This window comes from Hyperolius riggenbachi, chromosome 1 (assembly GCF_040937935.1).
Source record: "Hyperolius riggenbachi isolate aHypRig1 chromosome 1, aHypRig1.pri, whole genome shotgun sequence".
Taxonomy (NCBI): Eukaryota; Metazoa; Chordata; class Amphibia; order Anura; family Hyperoliidae; genus Hyperolius; species Hyperolius riggenbachi.
The window spans coordinates 213,420,362-213,446,303 of record NC_090646.1 but is presented as its reverse complement, the minus strand read 5'-3'; the positions used below and the strand labels follow the sequence as shown (position 1 = coordinate 213,446,303).

At 44.4% G+C, this 25,942-nt stretch overlaps 1 protein-coding gene across 1 annotated transcript in view; it reads right to left on the bottom strand.

Moving 5' to 3' along the window:
* Positions 1 to 25,942, bottom strand: part of NUDT6 (nudix hydrolase 6) — a 72,609-nt gene that overhangs the window by 16,662 nt on the left and 30,005 nt on the right. Inside the window, exons 2-3 of the mRNA XM_068280127.1 lie at positions 25,331 to 25,534; positions 15,740 to 15,795 (exon numbers count right to left, since the gene is read on the bottom strand). Of these exons, the coding sequence (XP_068136228.1) occupies positions 15,740 to 15,795; positions 25,331 to 25,534 (260 nt within the window). The remainder of the gene's footprint in view (positions 1 to 15,739; positions 15,796 to 25,330; positions 25,535 to 25,942) is intronic.

Genomic DNA, 25,942 nt, shown 5'->3' with positions numbered 1-25,942 from the left:
TTTTGTGGATGTGGACTTAGGAGCTGATGATTCTAGTAATGTGGTGGAGGTAGTTGCTGGGGATCCAGAGTCAGGATATCAGATTTCTGATGTTTCACCTCATGTGGATGTAGAGGAGGAGGGAGAAGCAGATGATTCCGGTCATGGGGTGGAGGAAGTAGCTGGGGATCCAGCGCCAGGATAGCAGTTGTCGGATGTTTCATCTTTTGTGGATGTGGACTTAGGAGCTGATGATTCTGGTCATGTGGTGGAGGTAGTTGCTGGGGATCCAGAGCCAGGATATCAGATTTCTGATGTTTCACCTCATGTGGATGTAGAGGAGGAGGGAGAAGCAGATGATTCCGGTCATGGGGTGGAGGAAGTAGCTGGGGATCCAGCGCCAGGATAGCAGTTGTCGGATGTTTCATCTTTTGTGGATGTGGACTTAGGAGCTGATGATTCTGGTCATGTGGTGGAGGTAGTTGCTGGGGATCCAGAGCCAGGATATCAGATTTCTGATGTTTCACCTCATGTGGATGTAGAGGAGGAGGAAGAAGCAGATGATTCCGGTCATGTGGTGGAGGAAGTAGCTGGGGATCCAGCGCCAGGATATCAGTTGTTGGACGTTTCATCTTTTGTGGATGTGGACTTAGGAGCTGATTATTCTGGTTATGTGGTGGAGGTAGTAGCTGGGGATCCAGCGTCAGGATATCAGATTTCTGATGTATCACCTCATGTGGATGTAGAGGAGGAGGGAGAAGCAGATGATTCCGGTCATGGGGTGGAGGAAGTAGCTGGGGATCCAGCGCCAGGATAGCAGTTGTCGGATGTTTCATCTTTTGTGGATGTGGACTTAGGAGCTGATGATTCTGGTCATGTGGTGGAGGTAGTTGCTGGGGATCCAGAGCCAGGATATCAGATTTCTGATGTTTCACCTCATGTGGATGTAGAGGAGGAGGAAGAAGCAGATGATTCCGGTCATGTGGTGGAGGAAGTAGCTGGGGATCCAGCGCCAGGATATCAGTTGTTGGACGTTTCATCTTTTGTGGATGTGGACTTAGGAGCTGATTATTCTGGTTATGTGGTGGAGGTAGTAGCTGGGGATCCAGCGTCAGGATATCAGATTTCTGATGTATCACCTCATGTGGATGTTGAGGAGGAGGAGGAAGAAGAAGCTGATGATTCTGGTCATGTGGTGGAGGTAGTAGCTGGGGAACCAGTGCTGGGATATGAGATATTGGATGTCTCCCCTTATGTTGACGAAGTGGAAGAAGCTGATGATTCCGGTCATGTGGTGGAGGAAGTAGCTGGGGATCCAGCGCCAGGTAATCAGTTGTTGAATGTTTCATCTTTTGTGGATGTGGACTTAGGAGCTGATGATTCCGGTCATGTGGAGGAGGGAGTAGCTGGGGACCCAGCACCAGAATATCAGATATCGGTTATTTCACCTTATGTGGAGGAAGCGGAAGAAGCTGATGATTCTGGTCATGTGGTGGAGGAAGTAGCTGGGGATCCAGAGCCAGGATATCAGATTTCTGATATCTCACCTCATGTGGATGTGGAGGAGGAGGAAGAAGCAGATGATTCCAGTAATGTGGTGGAGGTAGTAGCTGGAGAAACAGCGCTGGGATATCAGATATCGGATGTCTCCCCCCTATGTTGAAGAGGAAGAAGCTGATGATTCCGGTCATGTGGTGGAGGAAGTAGCTGGGGATCCAGCGCCAGGATATCAGTTGTCGGATGTTTCATCTTTTGTGGATGTGGACTTAGGAGCTAATGATTCTGGTTATGTGGTGAAGGTAGTAGCTGGAGATAGAGCGCCAGGATATCAGATTTCTGATGTTTCACCTCATGTGGATGAGGAGGAGGAGGAGGAAGAAGAAGCTGATGATTCCGGTCATGTGGTGGAGGTAGTAACTGGGGAACCAGAGCCGGGATATCAGATATCAGATGTCTCCCCTTATGTTGACGAAGCAGAAGAAGCTGATGATTCCGGTCATGTGGAGGAGGTGGTAGCTGGGAATACAGCGCCGGAATATCAGTTATCGGATGCTTCACCTTTTATGGATGTGGACTTAGGAGCTGATGATTCCGGTCATGTGGTGGAGGGAGTAGCTGGGGAACCAGCGCCGGTATATCAGCTATCTAAAGTTTCACCTTATGTGGCGAAGGAGGAAGAAGCTGGCCCAGGTGGAACCCAGACCAGCAGGACGCCACTGACTTTGGACAGCTTCAACTTCCATAAATTTCTTGGAGAGGGATCATTTGGCAAGGTTTACCTTGCTTTCCATAAAGCTAGTAACCAACAGCTGGCCATCAAAATGGTCAATAAAAGACCATTCATAGAGAATAATGATCCTGAGGACATCTTCAGTGAGCACCAGGTCTTGAAGACCCTTAGGAAGGGTCCCGTTATCACCCAGCTATTTGGTACATTCCAGTCAGAGAATTAACACTACTTTGCCATGGAGTACCTGAGCGTGAGAGACCTTATGAGCATAATAAAAGCTGCTGACAAGCCCTTTGACATTACGACTCTGAGACTGTTTGCTGCACAGATGGTCATCGGCCTGGAGTACATCCACTCCAAGGGTGTCATCCACCAAGACATAAGGCCGGAAAACATCCTCCTGGATGGAGTCGGAAATATAAAGATTGCTGACTTCGGCCTAGCAGCACAAAATGTCTCTGAGGACGACATGATTTAAGGATGTGATGGAACCTTGTACTATATGGCCCCGGAGGTGTTCCTAGAGAAGTGGCTGAATGGAGTAATGGCTAAGGGCTCTGCCTCTGACACAGGAGACCAGGGTTCGAATCTCGGCTCTGCCTGTTCAGTAAGCCAGCACCTATTCAGTAGGAGACCTTGGGCCAGTCTTCCTAACACTGCTACTGCCTATAGAGCGCGTCCTAGTGGCTGCAGCTCTGGCGCTTTGAGTCCGCCAGGAGAAAAGCGCGATATAAGTGTTCTGTGTTTGTTTGTTAGAGATGGACTACGACCACTCAGTAGACTACATCTCTATGGGAATCATGCTTTTTATGATGGCATTCTTCAAACACCCATTCATAGAGAATGAGGATGAGGTTGTCATTAAATCCTCCATTTGTTACAATTCTCCAGACTACCCACTGGAGATGGACCTCATGCTGAAAGACTTCCTCAAGAAGCTACTGTGTAAAAGCCAGGAAAAGCGTACAGATCTGGTGAAAAACCTGAGGGAAGAGCCACTGTTCTTCCCCATAGACTGGAAGGCTGTGGAGTCCAGAGAGGCGCAGCCCCCATTCCGTGTATACCCACCACAGGAAGAACCGAGAAAGACCATGAATGTGTTTGAGATCACAAATTCTGAGGCGAAGAAATCCCGCCAAATACGAGCTGAGCAGCAAGAGCTCTTTAAAGAAGAAGCAACACCCATGCTTACCTAGAAATAAAAAACACATATATAAGTAGATAAATACTACTTCTACTTACATAACAGATGTATTGTGCTATCCACGTAATGATTCCTGTGAATTTTATAAAGGAAAAACAGAAAATCCTATTCTAGGCAGTGGCCATCTTGCTGAGCTAATGCTGACATCATATCCTCCCTGACTCTTGTTTTCACCCCTCCCTTCTCTTGCTCATTGTGTATTCATTAGCTGCCCTCCTCCCAGAGTCTTCAGATACTCCCACTGAGGTGTATACTAGGAACTGCAATGTCTTATCCTCCAATCACTGAGTCACCTCAGCCTTGCTTGTAAACACAAGTGATCAGAGGGTGGTTCTGATAAGCAGCTAGGCAGGGAAATAAGTGGAAGAAGAGGAATATATTATAGAGAAAAAGAACTCCCCGCATTCAACAGTTTGGCACTAGGGCCAGTGCTCCTAAAGTATGTGATAACTATAAACCATAACAGCAGAAAAAGTTTTGAATGCAGGATTAGCATCTTTATCACTTAATACACTCAGACCAGTTGCTGTTGAAATTTGATTTTTATGGTGACAATACCGCTTTAAGTCTTTCTCATTTGCCAGTGAGGGGTGGTGAGTTGTTTGAGAGACATACCAGCTTCCACCAACACCAGACATCTACTAAGTTGGACAACAACAACACTAGCATAATAATAGTTACATAGTTATAATAAAAAAATGTATGTGTACAGCATGACTGCTCATTACATAGAGTGCCCAGATATGGGTGATGTGGTTAAAATGTGGAATCAGTTGAGCGTGAAAATTGGTAATGAGTCATCACCAATGTCAGCTTTGGTTTTGGCATGGTTTTCATAGGCTAATGTATAGCAGGTATATATATATATATATATGTGTGTGTATATATATATATATATATATATATATATATATATATATATATATATATATATATATATATATATATATATATATATATATATATATATATATATATGTGTATGTGTATGTATGTATGTATGTATGTATGTATGTATGTATGTATGTATGTATGTATGTATGTATGTATATATATATATATATATATATATATATATATATATATATATATATATATAGTAACGGGAACAGGGTATGGGTTGTGTTTTGCCCTCTGGGGTGGGCTTTCAGAGCTGTCAGACAGGCGACACAGTTCTTTTCAGGTTCACCAACACCTTTATTGGCACACGTGCAAGGCTATTTACATTATGTACAGGCAGGTAACAAAACCAAAATAAAATCCTAGCCGTCCGGCTGCTAACTAACTTAAACAAAATAAATGCAGCTGTCTATTGCACTATGAACAGAAAAGTAACACACTGACCAAAACAATACCTGTTTAGGTTTCTCTGAGTTCACAGAGCAGACCTGCAAAGCTCCTGCTCTAACACCAGCAGCCCCAGAGTGAGCAGCTGCCCGCCCACTTTTCCTTTCTTTTAACTTATCTCCCAGGTCAGCTCCAGCTGCCCTAATTATGCAAACAGACCTGCATAATAGAGAGACCTGGGAGAAAAGTACCTCCCCTCCAGCACTGTTCCCATTAACTCTTTCTTCACGATGCCACATACCCCCCCCCCTTGTTTCAACCTCAGTGTTGAAACACCGCCTGCCACCAGGCAATGAACACGGGAGAGAGCATCTGCATTTGCCATGAGAGTTCCAGGGCGGTGTTCAACGCTGAAGGAGAAATCCTGCAAGGTAAGGAACCACCTGTTTACCCTACTATTGGTCTCCTTCTTTAAAGCCATCCACTTTAAAGGTGCATGGTCTGTTACCAGAATAAAGTGGCGCCCAAGAAGATAATACTTTAGCTCCTCTAAGGCCCACTTTATCACCAAGCACTCCTTTTCAATCACCGCGTAGTTTTTCTCGTGCTTATTTAATTTCCGGCTCAGATAAACTACTGGGTGTTCCTCTTCACCATGGACCTGAGACAAGACTGTCCCTAACCCTACCCCTGAGGCATCCGTCTGCACCACAAACTCCTTAGAGAAATCAGGGGAGTACAACACAGGATGGGAACACAAGGCCTGTTTCAATTCTTTAAATGCCTCTTCTGCTTCAGAAGTCCACCTTACAGTCACATTCTCCTTGCCTTTAGTCAAGTCAGTCAGGGGAGCTGCGAGTGTGGAAAAGTGTGGAATAAAGCGTCTGTAATATCCTGTGATGCCCAGGAAAGTGCGGACCTGTCTCTTAGTGGAAGGGCGAGGCCAGCCCTTAATGGCCTCTGTTTTGTTTAACTGGGGTTTCACTACCCCCCGTCCTATCGTGTACCCCAAATATCTAGCTTCTTCCAACCCTATGGAGCACTTTTTTGGATTGGCAGTAAACCCCACCTCTCGAAGGGCATCAAGCACCATTTGTACCTTCTGTAGATGTGTACCCCAGTCTTCACTATGGATGACCACATCATCCAAATAAGCAGCAGCAAACTGCTGCATGGGCCTCAAAATTTTGTCCATCGCTCGCTGGAATGTGGCTGGAGCATTTTGTAACCCAAAAGGCATTACCCGATACTGGAATGACCCTTCTGGGGTTACAAAAGCCGTTTTTTCTTTTGCCTCCTCGCTTAAAGGGATCTGCCAATACCCTTTTGTTAAATCTAGAGTAGTGAAATACCGAGCATTTCCCAACCGATCGATCAATTCATCTTCCCGGGGCATGGGATACACATCAAACTTTGTTACGGAGTTGAGTTTCCGAAAATCATTACAAAAACGCCAACTCCCATTGGGTTTTGGCACTAACACAATGGGACTACACCAGTTACTACTGGACTCCTCGATCACCCCCAAGTTCAACATTTTTTTTACCTCTGCTGACACTGCTTTCCGTCTGGCCTCTGGAATCCTGTAAGGCTTCAGTCTTACAGTGACCCCCGGCTCTGTCACAATGTCATGGGTTGTCACCGTCGTCCGTCCAGGGTGTTCTGAGAACACCTCCTTATTCTTTAGAAGAAAATCTTTAACCTCCTGTTTCTGTACGGGTGACAGGGTCTCAGCCACTGTAACTTCTGGCACCTCGGATGCCTCAGAGGAAGAAGGGACAGGATCAGCCACCAGGGACACTCTCTCCTTCCATGGTTTGAGCAGATTTATATGATAAATCTGCTCAGGTTTCCTTTTCCCAGGTTGTAGGACCTTATAGTTTACCTCGCCCACCCGCTCAATTATTTTGAAAGGTCCCTGCCATTTGGCTAAGAACTTACTTTCCACTGTAGGGACTAACACCAACACCCTATCCCCTGGTGAGAAAGTACGGGTTCTTGCACTCCGGTTGTACACTCTTTCCTGAGCCAGCTGGGCCTGCTCTAGATGGTCTCTTACAATAGGCATTACTGCCGCAATGCGATCCTGCATATCCGCTATATGCTGGATGATACTGCGGTAGGGAGTCTGTTCTGTCTCCCAAGTCTCCTTTGCAATATCAAGGAGGCCTCTAGGGTGTCTGCCATATAACAACTCAAAGGGTGAAAACCCCGTAGAAGACTGAGGTACCTCCCGGATTGCGAACAGGAGATAGGGAAGTAAGCAGTCCCAATTTTTCCCATCTTTATCCACCACTTTTCTCAGCATACTTTTTAGAGTTTTGTTGAACCTCTCCACCAATCCGTCTGTCTGTGGATGGTAGATTGAGGTGCGCAATTGGGTCACTTTAAATAATTTACATAATTCCTTGGTTACTCTGGACATAAATAGGGTCCCCTGATCAGTTAGGATTTCGTTAGGTATTCCCACCCTGCTAAATACCTGAACCAATTCTTTGGCAATTGTCTTGGCAGAGGTATTCCGCAGGGCGATGGCTTCCGGATATCGAGTTGCGTAATCGACAATAACTAGGATATGCTGATGTCCCCGAGCCGACCTGATCAGGGGGCCCACCAAGTCCATGGCAATCCTCTGGAAAGGGGTCTCTATAATAGGAAGGGGGACCAGTGGGCTCCGAAAATGAGATTGGGGTGCCGATTTCTGGCATATCGGGCAAGACTCACAAAAATTCTTTATGTCCTGGTGCACCCCAGGCCAAAAAAATCTTTGCAGCACCCTCTCTGTGGTTTTTTCGGTTCCCAGGTGTCCCCCCAACACATGACCATGGGCCAGGTCCAGAACCAACTGGCGATAAGGCTTTGGAACCACTAACTGTTCTATAATATCCTCACCCTTTTTACACACACGATATAGTAATTCTTGATTGATGGCCATAAAGGGATAGGCTACTCTATCACCGGGGTCAACCGGCTGCCCATCAATCATTATTACATTCTCGCGTGCTTTAGTTAAGGTGGGGTCCTTCAACTGTGCTGTTCCAAAATTGTCTCTATGCACATTTAAATCCCCAAAAGTTACACCACTCCCCGACTCCGCCAGGGGCTATTCACCGTTGGATGTAGAGGGAACTTCTCCAGGGTCCTCTAATTCCCCTGCCATGACTGACAAAGGAAAAGCAGTAGGACCGTGGGGAACCTCCTCAGAATGCTTAACGTCCGACTTCGGGGACACTTCGCCATTACCCACCAACTGCCAAAAATGAGGAAAATCTCTCCCTATTATAGCTGCATACCATAAATGGGGTACAACGCCTACATCATGAGTTACTTGTCCCAGCGGGGTAGCAAACTCAGCTGTTTCCACTGGGTACTCCCGGGTATCCCCATGTACACATATCACCCCAACTTTTTTTGATTGCAGATTCTCAGGAGAAATAACATCGGCCCTCACCAATGTTACCAAACTACCTGAGTCAAACAAGACATGTACACTTTTGTCATTAATAAATAGCTGTCCCATATGCTTTTCAGCTGCCACTGCTGAACATGCCGGGTTGGCAAACAAAGAAAGTTTTCTAACACCGAAATCACACTGCATGGCCTCATCCACTAGAGGACAGTCTGCAGCTATATGTCCCAGTTCCTTACAACGAAAACATTTATATCTTTCATAGTCTTTTGGTACAACCCTTCCTGGCCGGGAACGCCATTCATTAGAGCTTGCACCTGCAGTCTCTCCCAGTGTCCTCTCTTTCAGTGACCGCCCGCCCATTACCCCATTCTCAGGCTTACCAAATGCCGGGGGAGGTCTACACCTCAGTTGGGCAGTCTTACTCCGAGAGTCCATCGACACCAGGTCCTCAGCGGCAAAATAACGTTCCACAAGTTCAATCAATTGGTCTGCCGATTTGGGGGCCCCATGGCTCACCCACTTCTGTAGGCGAACAGGTAGTGACCTCAGGTAGCGATCCACCACTACCCTTTCCACAATCTCTGGACCGGTCAGAGTCTCTGGCTGTAACCACCTCTTAGCAAGGTGGATGAGGTCAAACATTTGGGACCTGGGTGGTTTGTCTCTGCGAAAGTTCCAGTTATTCACCCGCTGTGCCCGGAGTGCCAGTGTTACCCCAAGCCGAGCCAGAATCTCCTTCTTTAGGCTGTCATAGTCCCGGGCCACCTTTTTCTCCAGGTCAAAATAAGCTTTCTGCGCTTCCCCTGTCAGTGAGGGGGCCAACAGTCCAGCCCACTGTTCTTTAGGCCATCCCTCTCTTTCCGCTGTGCGTTCAAAGGTTGAGAGGTAGGCCTCGGTATCATCATCTGTGGTCATCCGCTGCAGATATCGCCCCACGTGGACGAGTGACACTGTACTGGAGTTTGGTGGTGTGCTGTCAGCAAGACGTTGTGCCAGCTCTTTCAACGCTTTCCTGTCCTCCGCAACTGCTTTCCGGTCAGCTTCCACAGCTGCGGCCAGACTTTCACACATGGCCTGTGACTGGCGCTGTATCTCCACGATCATCTCACGCTGTGCAGCAGTCGCCTTTTGTTGCTCAGCATTAGCGAGGATCAGCTGTTGCTGAGTCTCCCTCTGCACCATGTTTGAGAGGACTAACTGCTCCACCAGCTTATCCATCTTTCTGTTGGTATTGGGCCTAGTCTGACAGCACACAACCTTATAGTGCCCGCATCCTCCACCATATGTAACGGGAACAGGGTATGGGTTGTGTTTTGCCCTCTGGGGTGGGCTTTCAGAGCTGTCAGACAGGCGACACAGTTCTTTTCAGGTTCACCAACACCTTTATTGGCACACGTGCAAGGCTATTTACAATATGTACAGGCAGGTAACAAAACCAAAATAAAATCCTAGCCGTCCGGCTGCTAACTAACTTAAACAAAATAAATGCGGCTGTCTATTGCACTATGAACAGAAAAGTAACACACTGACCAAAACAATACCTGTTTAGGTTTCTCTGAGTTCACAGAGCAGACCTGCAAAGCTCCTGCTCTAACACCAGCAGCCCCAGAGTGAGCAGCTGCCCGCCCACTTTTCCTTTCTTTTAACTTATCTCCCAGGTCAGCTCCAGCTGCCCTAATTATGCAAACAGACCTGCATAATAGAGAGACCTGGGAGAAAAGTACCTCCCCTCCAGCACTGTTCCCATTAACTCTTTCTTCACCATGCCACAATATATATATATATATATATATATATATATATATATATATATATATATATATATATATATACACACCGTGTGTGTGTATGTATGTACTGACAACATGGTATAAAGGGTAATATATGTACTCTCAATATGGTATAAAGGGTAATATATGTACTGCCAACATGGTATAAAAGGTAATATTTGTACTCTCTACATGGTATAGAAGGTTATACATGTACTCTCTACATGGTATAAAGGGATATGTACTGCCAACGTGGTATAAAGGGTAATATACAGTATGTACTGCCAACGTGGTATAAAGGGTAATATATGTACTCTGTACATGGTATAAAGCAGGGATGCCCATTAGGTAGATCACGATCTACCGGTAGATCTCAAAGGGCTTCATGGTAGATCCCAACCCCACTACATTTTCCATTGTGTATACACAAGTGTGCTACTAAAATTGTACATAGGTAGATCATTTTGACTTGCAAATTTTTTAAAGTAGCTCACAAGCCGAAAAAGTGTGGGCACCCCTGGTATAAAGGATTATATATGTAATGACAACAAGGTATAAAAGGGTAATATATGTTCTCCCAACATGGTATAAAGGGTAATATACAGTGGAATGCGAAAGTTTGGGCAACCTTGTTAATTGTTATTATTTTTCTGTATAAATTGTTGGTTGTTATGCTAAAAAATGTCAGTTAAATATATCAAACAGGAGACACACACAGTGATATTTGAGAAGTGAAATGAAGTTTATTCGATTTACAGAAAATGCGCAAAAATTGTTTAAATAAAATTAGGCAGGTACATAAATTTGGGCGCTGTTGTCTTTTTATTGATTCCAAAACCTTTAGAACTAATTATTGGAACTGAAATTGGCTCGATAAGCTCAGTGACCCCAGACCTATATACACAGGTGAATCCAATTATGAGAAAGAGTATTTAAGGGGGTCAATTGTAAGTTTCCCTCCTCTTTTCATTTTCTCTGAAGAGTAGCAACATGGGGGTCTCAAAACAACTCCCAAATGACCTGAAGACAAAGATTGTTCACCATCATGGTTTAGGGGAAGCATACAGAAAGCTGTCTCAGAGATTTCAGCTGTGTTTCCACAGTTAGGAACATATTGAGGAAATAGAAGACCACAGGCTCAGTTCAAGTTGAGGCTCGAAGTGGCAGACCAAGAAAAATCTCGGATAAACAGAAGCAACGAATGGTGAGAACAGTCAGAGTCAATCCACAGACCAGCACCAAAGACCTATAACATTATCTTACTGCAGATGGAGTCACTGTGCATCGTTCAACCATTCAGCGCACTTTACACAAGGAGATGCTGTGTGCAAGAGTGATGCAGAGGAAGCCTTTTCTCCGCCCACAGTACAAACAGAGCCGCTTGAGGTATGCTAAAGCACATTTGGACAAGCCAGCTTCATTTTGGAATAAGGTGCTGTGGACTAATGAAACTAAAATTGAGTTATTTGGGCATAACAAGGGGCGTTATGCATGGCGGAAAAACAACACAACATTCCAAGAAAAACGCCTGCTACCTAAAGTAAAATACGGTGGTGGTTCCATTATGCTGTGGGACTGTGTGGCCAGTGCAGGGACTGGAAATCTTGTCTGAGTTGAGGGACACATGATTCCACTCAGTATCAGCAGATTCTGGAGACCAATGTCCAGGAATCAGTGACAAAGCTGAAGCTGCGCCGGGGCTGGATCTTTCAACAAGACAACGACCCTAAACACTGCTCAAAATCCACTAATGTATTGATGCAGAGGAACAAGTACAATGTTCTGGAATGGCCATCCCAGTCCCCAGACTTGAATATAATTGAAAATCTGTGGTGCGAGTTAACCCTCTGGGCGATACAATAAGATCGCCCAGGAGGGGGCGCAGCACTTTTTAAAATTTTTTTAAATCATGTAGCGAGCCCTGGGCTCGCTACATGATAGCCGCTGCCCAGCGGCATCCCCCCACCCACTCCGATCGCCTTCGGCGATCAGAGTAAGCAGGAAATCCCGTTCAGAATGGGATTTCCTGCTGGGCTTCCCCGGTCGCCATGGCGACCGGGCGGGATGACGTCACCGACGTCATGGACGTCGTGACGTCAGAGGGAGTCCCGATCCACCCCTCAGCGCTGCCTGGCACTGATTGGCCAGGCTGCGCAGGGGTTCGGGGAGGGAGGGCGGTTGCGCGGCACGGCGGTGAGCGGCGGATCGGCGGCGAACGGCGGCGATCGGAAGTTACACGCAGCTAGCAAAGTGCTAGCTGCGTGTAACAAAAAAAAAATTATGCAAATCGGCGTACCAGGGCCTGAGAACTCCTCCTGCGCGACATACCCCGAGCTCAGCTCGGGATTATCGCTCAAGAGGTTAAAGAGAGCTGTCTATGCTCGGAAGCCATCAAACCTGAATGAACTAGAGATGTTTTGTAAAGAGGAATGGTCCAAAATACCCTCAACCAGAATCCAGACTGTCATTAAAACCTTACAGGAAGCGTTTAGAGGCTGTAATTTATGAAAAAAGAGGATCTACTAAATATTGATTTCATTTATTTTTTGTGGTGCCCAAATTTATGCAGCTGCTTAATTATATTTAAACAATTATTGCACACTTTCTGTAAATCCAATAAACTTAATTTCACTTCTCAAATATCACTGTGTGTGTCTCCTATATGAGATATTCAACTGACATTTTTTCTCGTAACAACCAACGATTTATACAGGAAAATCATGATAATTAACAAGGTTGCGATGAGAGGGCCACCGCATACCACAACAGGCTGCATCTGAAATGACCAACAGCTCACATGTGCAGCACCTCTAATAAGCTATCTGCACAATTCGCATTCAAATCAGATGCAAATCATATGCTTAACCACTATTACTTACCATGCAAACATGCCTGAGCGATTAAACAGTCAATTGCAGCATGTTTAAAGGGAAGGTCCAAGCAAAAAAAAAAAAATGAGTTTCACTTACCTGGGGCTTCTACCAGCCCCATGCAGCCATCCTGTGCCCTCGTAGTCACTCACTGCTGCTCCAGTCCCCCGTTGGCAGCTTTCTGACCTCGGAGGTCAGGGCCACATTGCATACATTTTTAGGGATTCCAGCTAGTGCAGGAACAAAAATGTACGCGTTGCACCACTAACGCGTAAAAATGTATGTGTTAATGTTCCTGCACTAGCGGGAATGTGTAAAAATGTACGCAATTCGGCCCTGACCTCCGAGGTCGGCAAGCTGCCAGCGGGGGACTGGAGCAGCAGTGAGTGACTACGAGGGCACAGGATGGCTACATGGGGCTGGTAGAAGGGGCTTGGACCTTCCCTTTAAGGGATGCACAACACCCTCCCTTTTTCCAGATTAACAAGGTTGCCCATACTTTCGCATCCCACTGTAAACTCTGCAGATTAGGAAACCGTATTTGGTTACTATTGTATATCATCATAGAAGGTCATAATGGAAGTGCTTGTGGTAAGTTTTCTCTATAACATCGATGAGAATGTTGAAAGATTTTTAGCAACAGGAAAGTCTGAGGACATTTAGTTAAAAAACCCTCCTTTGGAGGACTAGACTAGACTAAAACACTGTGGTGGTGGCACCCAATATATCAAAATCTTATCTACATGTCCACAATAATATATACAAAATAAATATAGTAGAGAGGCATTTGCTTACCTATGCAGAAGATTTTACACCAGAGTTGTATCTTTTACCAGTTGAACTGGTGTCAAATCTTCTACATTTGCAAGCAATTGCCTCTCTCCTATATATATTTTTATATATTATTGTGGACATTTAGATAAGATTGATACATTGGGCGCCCCCTCCACCACAGTGTTTTATGCTTCACGGGAGAACATACAATTTCCCGAAAAGAACACATCCATGGTTCAGGTACGCTTTTGAATCTGTTTGCACACAGGTGGTTTTCATTAGGCAGTCCTCCTATAGTTTATTCGTATCTTGTTTATCAGGAGGAATTACATTACACTGTCAAGAGACTGACGCCACAGGAAATATTCTGCAAACACACATGGGTGTCTACATAACATAAGAAAGGAGTGTATGAGGCCCAATATATCCTTTTGTTTCCCAGTTGTTTAGGCATTCTAGAAAAGCAGCAATATGCACATTAGTGCAGTGCAATTCTTCTAAGGACTGTTCATAGGAGACATGTAAGAGGGAATGACACTTTTCTATGCATTGCAAATATTAGAGACAAATATATTTTTAGCTTGCTTGCAGAAAAACATGTTTAGTTATACTGTAGTGTCAATATCTGCTGCTAGTCAATGGATTAGTTTAGATGTAGAAAATGAGTGACAAAGCCTTGTGCCCTGTGCTGCTAATGACTTCTGCAACAAGACAGGGGAGGATTACTGGGCAGACTCAGAGGAAGAAGTGTACTCCTAACTGAGTACATGTAGTATCCTACTTAATACATCAGCTCCATAGTGTTCACAGCCCCCATTCTGTTTCATGAGGGCTATAATCAGAGACCACCTAAAAGCATAGCCCACAATTATATTAGGGGTCAGTTCACACCATGCCAGAGTAGCAGGATATGTTTATATGACACAGGTTTACCTATATATCAATGTGCAGTGTGTGGGCATCAGCCATTGCACTGGCCAGCTAGTGGCCAACCAAAACATGGCAATGCAATGGCCACCAATATTACTTATGGCAGCTCTACACATGTGCGTGACCGGATTGAGCATGCATGGTTTGTCAAAAATGAAAGTTTTTCTTTAATTAAAGAACAAAACAATAAACACTTTGTTTTTCTACCCCAAGTCCCATTAACCCCTTGTCCCTCATGTAAGCTGTTATTGCCCAGAGAATTCTAAGCCCACTAAAGTCAAAAGGTCAAAGGTCTTGTGGGGTGGGTATTTTTTAACCTCCCAGGCATGGCATTAGGAGTACTTCCAGATTTAGGGTCTAAAATCCGTGACATTTTTTCACAAGCTTTTAGACTCTAAAAACAGGAAAAAGCATACCTCAGAGAGATCTACAGCAGCTCCTGCATATAACTCACACGGGAATACCGCTCTGAGCTCCGGATTTCCATCCCGAGCCTGACTCGGGATTACCGCTAAAGAGGTTAACATAAAGTACAAAAAAAACAACAACTTTGTGGGATGTCCAGGTAAATGTTTCAAATATTGCCGCGGATACTGTAAGTGTATCAGTCCAGCAGCGTCACCTGCTATGTAGAAGGCTGGAGCTGTGGTACTGTCGATGCCTAGGATTCCTTTAGTGAAATCTTCTGTAGCCATTATGGGCAATGCACCAATGCTTGGGCTTGGTTCCCTTAGTATACGTGCAAACTCCAGTTTTTGCCATTTGCACCTTTACATTAGAACAGTAAGTCCACCCAGCTGCAATGTGACTCCTGGTCTTGTCTCTTATTTTGTTGTTGGGAATTTTTCAGAACTTTATTTTCCATATTCAGTGAAATGCACACCTTTTTTTTTAATATGTTCCAGGAAGCCTGATTGAAAATAAAAATAAATATCTCACTGCGGCTGCGATCATTTGCTTGTGACTGTGTGACTGCCCTCGCTCTTGTCTGAAGTGACCCAGGCTGTGAACTCTTGCCTTTTAATACTTAATCACTCTTCAAACGTTCAGTCCACATCTGCAACAATACTTATATTCTCCAGCCCAGGCAAGCTTAGTGAACCAGAACCAAAATGTCATAATTGAAACATTAGCTTTTTAGCATTTATCCTGAAAAGCTGGATGAATAAAAAAAGCATTTCATTTACATAACAAAATGTGCCCATTATAGTAAAAGGGAAATATCCTTTATTGCAAGCTATGGTTAATTACTTTCCTCATTTGCATAACTTCAAGAAAGCTTACCTTATTTCTGTCCTGCACAACAAGAATTTTTCCTGAGTCCTCATCTAAAACAGCACCTGAAAGATATCATATGTTAAAACAAAACTTTGTCTCTTTAACGCTTTGGTAAAGCACGTCAAAGTTAAGCTAATCTCTATGTCCAATTTGCAGTAAGACTCCCACAAGGAAGCAGCCATGTTTTCTCCACAATACAGTTTAAAGCGGAACTGAAAAAACAAAGAGTTTCACTTACCTGGGGCTTCTGCCAGCCCCTTGCAGCGGTCCTGTCCATCTCCGGTCCTACACGATCCTCCGTTCCCCCACTGCCAGCTAGTTTCAGTTTCGCCGACGGGCCACTGCGTCTGTGCAGCTCTGACCACATGTATCCTTGCTCGTGTTCCCGTCCTGCAGGCGCAGGACGCTATTGTAGATGGGTACACGAACAAGGCTACGCATTGCAGGGCTGCGCAGGCGCAGTGACCCAGCGACCAAACCAAAACTAGCTAGCGGTGGGAGAACAGAGGATCGTGGAGGAACGGCGCGGGACAGGAAGGCTGCAAGGTGCTGTTTGAAACCCCAGGTAAGTGAAACGATCCAGTATATCAGCACACCGCCACACGCCTTAATAAAGGGGGACCCTGCGCGGCCCTTGAAACAATTGTCGGCTAGCTTTGTGGATATAATGGCTCAATAAAGAGCGTGAATTCTTCAATGACGGTGTGCTGATATACTGGATTGTTTATCTTGCTGTGGGGCATAGCCTATGCCACAATATCAAGCACCTGACCTTTAATACTGGTGTGCCCACTCAAAATCTCCTTGATCTCCAGGTAAGTGAAACTCTTTGTTTTTTTATTTTCAGTTCCGCTTTAAGGTGGACTTCTAGGTAAAATTTCCTCTCTGTGCCAATATACAGTGGGTTGCAAAAGTATTCGGCCCCCTTGAAGATTTTCCACATTTTGTCATATTACTGCCACAAACATGAATCAATTTTATTGGAATTCCACATGAAAGACCAACACAAAGTGGTGTACATGTGAGAAGTGGAACCAAAATCATACATGATTCCAAACATTTTTTACAAATAAGTAACTGCAAAGTGGTGTGTGCATAATTATTCAGCCCCCTTTGATATGAGTGCAGTCAGTTGCCTATAGACATTGCCTGATGAGTGCTAATGACTAAATAGAGTGCACCTGTGTGTAATCTAATGTCAGTACAAATACAGCTGCTCTGTGAGGGCCTCAGAGGTTGTCTAACAGAATATTGGGAGCAACAACACCATGAAGTCCAAAGAACACATCAGACAGGTCAGGGATCAAGTTATTGAGAAATTTAAAGCAGGCTTAGGCTACAAAAAGATTTCCAAAGCCTTGAACATCCCACGGAGCACTGTTCAAGCGATCATTCAGAAATGGAAGGAGTATGGCACAACAGTAAACCTACCAAGACAAGGCCATCCACCTAAACTCACAGGCTGAACAAGGAGAGCGCTGATCAGAAATGCAGTCAAGAGGCCCATGGTGACTCTGGACGAGCTGCAGAGATCTACAGCTCAGGTGGGGGAATCTGTCCATAGGACAACTATTAGTCGTGCAATGCACAAAGTTGGCCTTTATGGAAGAGTGGCAAGAAGAAAGGCATTGTTAACAGAAAGCATAAGAAGTCCCGTTTACAGTTTGCCACAAGCCATGTGGGGGACACAGCAACCATATGGAAGAAGGTGCTCTGGTCAGATGAGACCAAAATGGAACTTTTTGGCCAAAATGCAAAACGTTATGTGTGGCGGAAAACTAACACTGCACATCACTCTGAACACACCATCCCCACTGTCAAATATGGTGGTGGCAGCATCATGCTCAAGGGTGCATCTCTTCAGCAGGGACAGGGAAGCTGGTCAGAGTTGATGGGAAGATGGATGGAGCCAAATACAGGGCAAACTTGAAAGAAAACCTCTTGGAGACTGCAAAAGACTTGAGACTGGGGTGGAGGTTCACCTTCCAGCAGGACAATGACCCTAAACATAGAGCCAGGGCAACAATGGAATGGTTTAAAACAAAACATATTGATGTGTTAGAATGGCCCAGTCAAAGTCCAGATCTAAATCCAACCGAGAATCTGTGGCAAGATCTGAAAACTGCTGTTCACAAATGCTGTTCATCTAATCTGACTGAGCTGGAGCTGTTTTGCAAAGAAGAATGGGCAAGGATTTCAGTCTCTAGATGTGCAAAGCTGGTAGAGACATACCCTAAAAGACTGGCAGCTGTAATTGCAGCAAAAGGTGGTTCTACAAAGTATTGACTCAGGGGGCCGAATAATTACGCACATCCCACTTTGCAGTTATTTATTTGTAAAAAATGTTTGGAATGATGTATGATTTTCGATCCACTTCTCACATGTACACCACTTTGTATTGGTCTTTCACGTGGAATTCCAATAAAATTGATGCATGTTTGTGGCAGTAATGTGACAAAATGTGGAAAACTTCAAGGGGGCCGAATACTTTTGCAACCCACTGTATAAGCCATACCATTATAACTTTAAAAACAAACTCCCATTTGAGAAAAAACATTTTTTTCAAAGGGTTAACAGGTTTACTGTAATTTTCTTGTGCAGTTACATAGTTATTTTGGTTGAAAAAAGACATACGTCCATCGAGTTCAACCAGTACAAAGTACAACTCCAGCCTGCTCCCTCACATATCCCTGTTGATCCAGAGGAAGGCGAAAAAACCCTTACAAGGCATGGTCCAATTAGCCCCAAAAGGGAAAAATTCCTTCCCGACTCCAGATGGCAATCAGATAAAATCCCTGGATCAACATCATTAGGCATTACCTAGTAATTGTAGCCATGGGTGTCTTTCAACGCAAGGAAAGCATCTAAGCCCCCTTTAAATGCAGGTATAGAGTTTGCCATAACGACTTCCTGTGGCAATGCATTCCACATCTTAATCACTCTTACTGTAAAGAACCCTTTCCTAAATAAATGGGTAAAACGTTTTTCCTCCATGCGCAGATCATGTCCTCTAGTCCTTTGAGAAGGCCTAGGGACAAAAAGCTCATCCGCCAAGCTATTATATTGCCCTCTGATGTATTTATACATGTTAATTAGATCTCCTCTAAGGGGTCTTTTCTCTAGACTAAATAAACCCAGTTTAACTAACCTTTCTTGGTAAGCGAGACCTTCCATCCCACGTATCAATTTTGTTGCTCGTCTCTGCACCTGCTCTAAAACTGCCATATCTTTTTTGTAATGTGGTGCCCAGAACTGAATTCCATATTCCAGATGTGGCCTTACTAGAGAGTTAAACAGGGGAAATATTATGCTAGCATCTCGAGTTTTTATTTCCCTTTTAATGCATCCCAAAATTTTGTTAGCTTTAGCTGCAGTGGCTTGGCATTGAGTACGATTATTTAACTTGTTGTCGATGAGTACTCTTAAGTCCTTCTCCAAGTTTGATGTCCCCAACTGTATCCTATTTATTTTGTATGGTGCTAGACCATTGGTACGACCAAAATGCATGACTTTACATTTGCCAACATTGAATTTCATCTGCCATTTATGTGCCCATATAGCCATCCTATCCAGATCCTGTTGAAATATGACACTATCTTCCTGAGGGTTCATGATTTTGCACAATTTTGTATCATGTATCAGTCTTATGTGTGCTGCAAATAGATATATCACTTTGATCGAACCTGATCAGCGAAAGGTCTATTGTCCTGCTGTTGGCCCCCAAGTGTATATGTGCCCAACCCCCTCGCCATGTCAGTGTGCAGTGTTGAAGGCCCACCTGTCACATGCCAGTGCCAATCCTGGATTACTCCAGTGCCACCGTGAGTGCCTGTGCCACATTAAATATATGTCACTACAGGCGCTGATGCCACGTGGTACAGGTGTTCAGAGTGACATCGAACAGCAGAGGAGTCTAGGATTCATGGCGGTGTGACAGGTCAGCCTTCAACACTGCACACTGGCATGGAAGGTACACAAATACACACCTGGAGGGACACTGGCCATGGTCCGTCGCTTGTCACAATATCAAACACTGTTACCGCTATGCACACGATTGAGCCCTTGCAAATGAGATTTTCCATAATTTCCAATTGATCCCTTTGACCAATCTTAGGTGGACATGTTGTACTAGATTATCCTTAGATCCGATAAAATTATTGATCGCCCAACAAAATTGTGTGATGTATGTGCACCCTAATTGCTTGCATAACTAATCAGCCACAATCTCTAATTAGGCCATAACTGATCCATGTTTTACCATCTTTATAGCAAATTAGCTAGCATTTTTATGAGGTCAACAATGACAGCATCCACTTAAAAAAATAAAGCAGGATGGGGTGCTTCAATGGAAACAAATAAGTACAATAATAATAATACAATAACATTTGTAAAGCGCTTTTCTCCGATAGGACTCAAAGCGCATAGCTGTGTCTCAGATTAATACAGGGTTTCAGGCTGGGTTGTGTTACAGAGGAGATAGTCAGATGTTCATGAATGCCAGACTGAAAAGGTAGGTTTTCAGTTTAGACTTAAATGTTTCCAGGGATGGGGCTGTCCTGATTGGGTGTGGCAGGGAGTTCCAAAGTGTAGGGGCAGCATGACAAAAGGCTCTGTCTCCAAAGGTTTTGAGGTGGACTCTGGGGGTGACCAAGGTGTTACGTCCTTTTGATCTAAGATTGTGGGGGGTGTGTGATGTAGTTGCAACAAGTCCTTCAGGTATCCAGGGCCCAGATTGTGCAAGGATTTGAATGTCAGTAAGCCAATCTTAAACAGAATTCTCCATTTTATCGGTAGCCAGTGGAGTGAGCTCAGGGTTGGTGTTATGTGGCAATGGCGGGGTTGGCTCGTTAACAGCCTTGCGGCGGCATTCTGTACTAATTGCAGGCGGCGTAAGTCTTTCTTATGCAGGCCTGTGTAGAGGACGTTGCAGTAGTCTAACCTTGATGTGACGAAGGCATGAACTAGGGTTGGAAGATCCTCTGAAGGAATTAGGTGTTTAATCCTTGCAATATTCCTTAGGTGAAAGAAGGAATGTTTCAAAACAGCTGAGATTTGATTCCTGAAGCTTAATTTCCCATCAATCAGTACTCCCAGGCTGCGCACACAGTCTGAGTTGTTCAGGTCTGACATAAGTGACATAACAAAAAGTGAAATAATAGGTTGTCATCATTGGGGCTCACAGTGCTTCCTACCAGCATCTCCACACTGACATCAGCAATCAGTCTGCAGCATATTCTTCGCTGATGTTGATGCAGGAACCTATATGTGCTGTGACTGAGGCAAGCAGCAGAGGATCATTTTAAAACACTGCAAGATTAAAAGGGCGTGGCTATAACCCCTATTAATTTTAGTGGCTGTACAGAAATCTTGGCACACACAGTAATAAACTGGCGCCTGCTATAATAGCGGCTGCAATTTGTAGCTGCTATTTTCTATGTACAGCCGCTATAGCGGCTACAATTTGTAGCCGCTATTTGTAGCTGCTATTTTCTAAGTGTTGCTGCTATTTTCGCCGCAATTTGTAGCCACAATTTGCGTGCCCCTTTAAACAAGTTGTTGGGGTTAAGGTTAGGTGGGGGGTTCAAGTTAGTTGGGGGGGGGGGGGAGTTCTGTGTGAGAATAGGGAGAGGTTAGGTCATTGTAAATTATCGGTAACTATTACAGATATTTTACTATAGGAATGTAGTAGAATATCAGTAAAACTACCGATATTCTACCAGGGATGAGCTCCGGATGAAATTCGAATGAGTTTCATTTGGATTTCATTAAGATAATTAGTGCAGCTGAGCGGGTGGGTGAGAGAGGGTTAAACTTACCCAGCAGCTGTCTTCCTTAACCACAGTGGTAAACCCCCCTAAAGACCAGACACCAAGCTGCAGGGCCGAACAACACAGCACACGAGTGACTCCCCCCCCCCCCTTTTCCCCCACCAACAGACCTCTCTGTTGGTGGGGTCTGATCCTATTTTTCCTATTTATTTTTTCAAATACCTCCCTCCCCCCAGCCAGCCAATCACGGCGATCAGCTGTCATAGGCTTCTGCCTATGAGAGCCGATCGCTCTCTTGTATCCCAGGGGGACAGCCGTGTCACACGGCTGTCCCCACTACATCACTGCTGCTGATCGCAGTGCTGTACATGTAAATAGATGGCGGCAATCGCCGCTCGGAGACTGAAGGCAGGGCGGAGCTCCGCCCCTCGAGCAGGAGATGCGCACGCAGTTTGCACGCGAACTCTTGAAAAACAAAGCCCCAGGACTTGATGCCAAATCGGCGTTAGGTGTTCCTGGGGCTGCCGCCGCGGCCACACCCATCGGCGTTAGGCAGTCGGCAAGAAGTTAATCCGTCCCATGCCGTGTCACGTAACTACTATACTTCCTCCTTCAACCCGGAAGGAGGAAGCGTGGTAGTCACGTGAATGCGGCTTGGACCGTGGTATGAGATGCGAAGTTGGACGGGTTAAAGAAGATAGCTGCTGGGTAAGTTTAACCCCCCTCCCACCTCGCCAGCCACATCAACTGCAATAATTATCTGGATGAAATCCAAATGAAACTCATTCGGATTTCATCCAGAGCTCATGCCTGTATTCTACTACCGTTATCCCGTGCCCTTTTAACATGCGTTTTTTTCAAATGTATGCAGAAGCAGAGCTACATAAAAGTTTTTCATCAATTATTTAAACAGTTCCGACTCCCCCATCTGGCCTCATTATATAAAGTGGATTGAAGTTGAGGTCTGTTATAAAATGTATAAACAAGGAGCAAAACATGTAGCAACATGTTTCCATTCAAGTAAAAGTGATCAAAATACCTTACTCTGCTGCCCCCTGCTGTTGAAGTCTATAATTTAATCATTTTAAAGGAACCTTAGGCCCTGTTCATATTATGTGCGTGTGGAAAACGTGCAGAACGCATGTAGTAAACGCACTGGAAAAACGCATGCGTTTGTACGCGTTTTTGTAATGCGTTTGTATGCGTTTTTTCCTTATGCGTTTTTGATCATACCTGGAAGAGGTGTATACCAAATGTTTTTTTTTTTTTTTTTGAAGAACTTCTGATGTCAGCTACACTTCCGACGAGAAACGCACCTCCGAATACGCATACAAAAACGCATGCCATGCGTTTTTAGTGCGCGCCCATTGACTTTCATTATAATGCGTTTCTGTGCGCGACGCACAGAAATGCATCCAACTATGCGTTTCTGCCACGCATACGTTTGCCACGCGTATATGTGAACGAGGGCCATACCTTTGCATTGATTTTTCTGGCCCTCGCAAAACGCACACAAAACGCGTACCTTAAAAACGGACACAAACGCGTGCAGTGTGAACGGGGCCTGAAAGGGAACCTAAACTGAGAAGGATATGTATTTTTCCTTTTAAAATAATACCAGTTGCCTGACTCTCCTGCGGATCCTGTGTCTCTAATACTTTTAGCCACAGCCCCTCAACAAGCATGCAGATCAGGTGCTCTGACTGAAGTCAGACTGGATTAGCTGCATGCTTCTTTCAGGTCTGTGATTCAGCCACTACTGCAGATCAGGACTGCAAGCAACTGGTATTGTGTAAAAGGAAACATCCATATCCCTCTCAATTTAGGTTTCCTTTAAGAAAAAAACTTTTTTTATACATATATGATGTACACACAATTAAAATGTCATTATTTAAAAAAAATAAAATCCTACATCTAGTGCATATCAATTCTACCGATGCATGCGCAAGTTATGTAGCACGCATTGCGCAAAGAGAGCAACTCGCATTACATGGGCAGCCTGTGGTGCTCTATTAGCGCAATGAGCACATTATGCTATTATTACACAATTGCTGAATGTGCCGCAATGGTCCATATTTCTGCAGTTAAAGGACTTTCAAGGTGAGGCTTCTTCTGAGGCCCTCTCTTCGGAAGTCCTTTAAGCATGAATTTTGAAGCATTGAAGCAGAACTGGAATAATAAAAAAAACAAAGTGTTTCACTTACCTGGGGCTTCTGCCAGCCCCTTGCAGCCTTTCTGTCCTGGGCCGGTCCTCCACAATTCACTGTTCTGCCGCCGGAAGCTGCTTTGAGTTCGGTGGACTCGGCAACTGCGCCTGCGCTCCGTGGGCCACCAGTATCTTTCTCCGCAATAGTGTCATGCGCTGTTAGCGCAGGACGCTAGAAAGATACTCGGGCGCATAGGCGCAGTTGCCGAGTCCACCAAAGCGAAAGGTGCTGGCAGCAGGAGAACGTTGAATCATGGAGGACTGGCCCAGGACAGGAAACTGGAAGGGGCTGACAGAAGCCCCAGGTAAGTCAAGCACTTGTTTTTTTTATTATTTCAGTTCCGCTTTAAATACATTTGATGAAAAAAAATGTATTAACTTTAATACGCAACCGCATAATAACTTTTAAACAAAAAACATGTATTTGTAACAGCTGATATAAATCTTGAAATAAATCTGCAGTATGTCTACTTCCTTCTTTCATGGAAGCAGACATATTTGTAACATCCCTTTCAAAATGAGCTTATCTGCCGTTGCAGTCAGGTGACACGGGGAGAGATCAAATTACAACTTGTGATTAGACATAAATACATACAGCTTTCATTTCTCTATGTTTTCCTTCTGTCCTGTGCAAGCGTTCAGGTCCACTTTAAGTACATGTTACAGTGTTTGATAAACTGGGTGCAGGAATGTGCATAATAACTCTGAGGCCTCGTTCCCATTTCACATGGAATGCCAATAAAATTGATTCATGTTTGTGGCAGTGATATGACAAAATGTGGAAAACTTCAAGGGGGCCGAATACTTTTGCAAACCACTGTATATTGGCTAGTGCACAGTTGAATGTGTTTTCCCCGTGTAGATAAAAACAGACAACAGTGAAGTGCTGCACACATTTTCTCTACCAATTACATTAGCTTCTGTGATAAAACGTGCATGCTTTCACACATACAAAGACACATGGTGTGTAGAAAACCCATACAGAAAACCGACAGATGAGTGTACTCCCAGCCTCAGCTTATTACACTTACTCTGTCCATCTCTTATGGCGCTGTAGATTCCTCCGGTATCACTACAGTACAGAGCACTTGGGGAGGGGTAGAAAAGCTGAGGGTAGAGCAGTGCTGTACATAAGACCCTGCTGCACACTGAATAGGGACTATCTACAAATCTTTGTCTGCAAAAGTTTGTATGATTCCTTATCAGTGGCTGAGCAGATGCAGTCATTAGAACAACTTTGCAAAGAGCAGAATTTTTTTTCTCTCCATGCCATTAGTTGTCAGTCTCTCAGGACAGGGAAAATAAATTTCTACCTCCATGGTGCCCCCTGCAGCTGCATCCCTTGCAGGGTCTATTGTTACGCCCCAAGCCTGATACTTGTATTGCTGGATCTACCTAAACAGCCCATAAACGCATGATCATGTATCTTGCACCCTGTTTGCCTTGTAGAACTTTGTTCTATGTTGTATAACCTTGTAACGTTTGTCATTCTTGTATTACTGTATGTATCTATTATCCAGTGCTGTGTAATAGGTTAGCGCTTTATAAATACAATAAATAATAATAATACAGATAAATAATCTATCCAATAACTGACATATTGAAAAAAAAGCGTCAACTAACCTGCCACTCCTATTTGGTGTGTGGCATATGCAGGAAGCCGGCTTGGCCCATCTTTTAACCAAAGAGTCAGTGTAGAGGTGTCATTTTTTGCATGATGAAATGTAAACCCTTCTGAAGCAGCAAAGCTTATAAGTCCACTCATGGTTATTGGTACATGCATCCACACTGCAATCCGGCCTTCCTTCCTCCATTTCTGAATGGCATCTACAATACAATGTATGGGGAAATTATTTACTGTATTGTATCATTGTATTTATCAAAATACCGTATATTCCGGTGTATAAGACGACTGGGCATACAAGACGATTCCCAACTTCTCCAGTTAAAATTAAAATGTTGTGATATACTCGCCGTATAAGACTATTCCTCTTGACTGTTGGACATTTGTATACTGTACTGTATGTACTGGCGCTATACTGTATAAACAGGTACAGATACTGATGCTGCACTATGTGTGGTACCCAATATACAAAAACCAGCCAAACACGGCAAGTGATATACCTTACCGGCGATTGGGTGGTTGTTGTATACAAAGCTTGCTTGGATTGGTAAGCTATCCCTGTCTCTAAGACTACTTCTACAGCACCGCCCTTGCTGCTTTCATACAGTCGC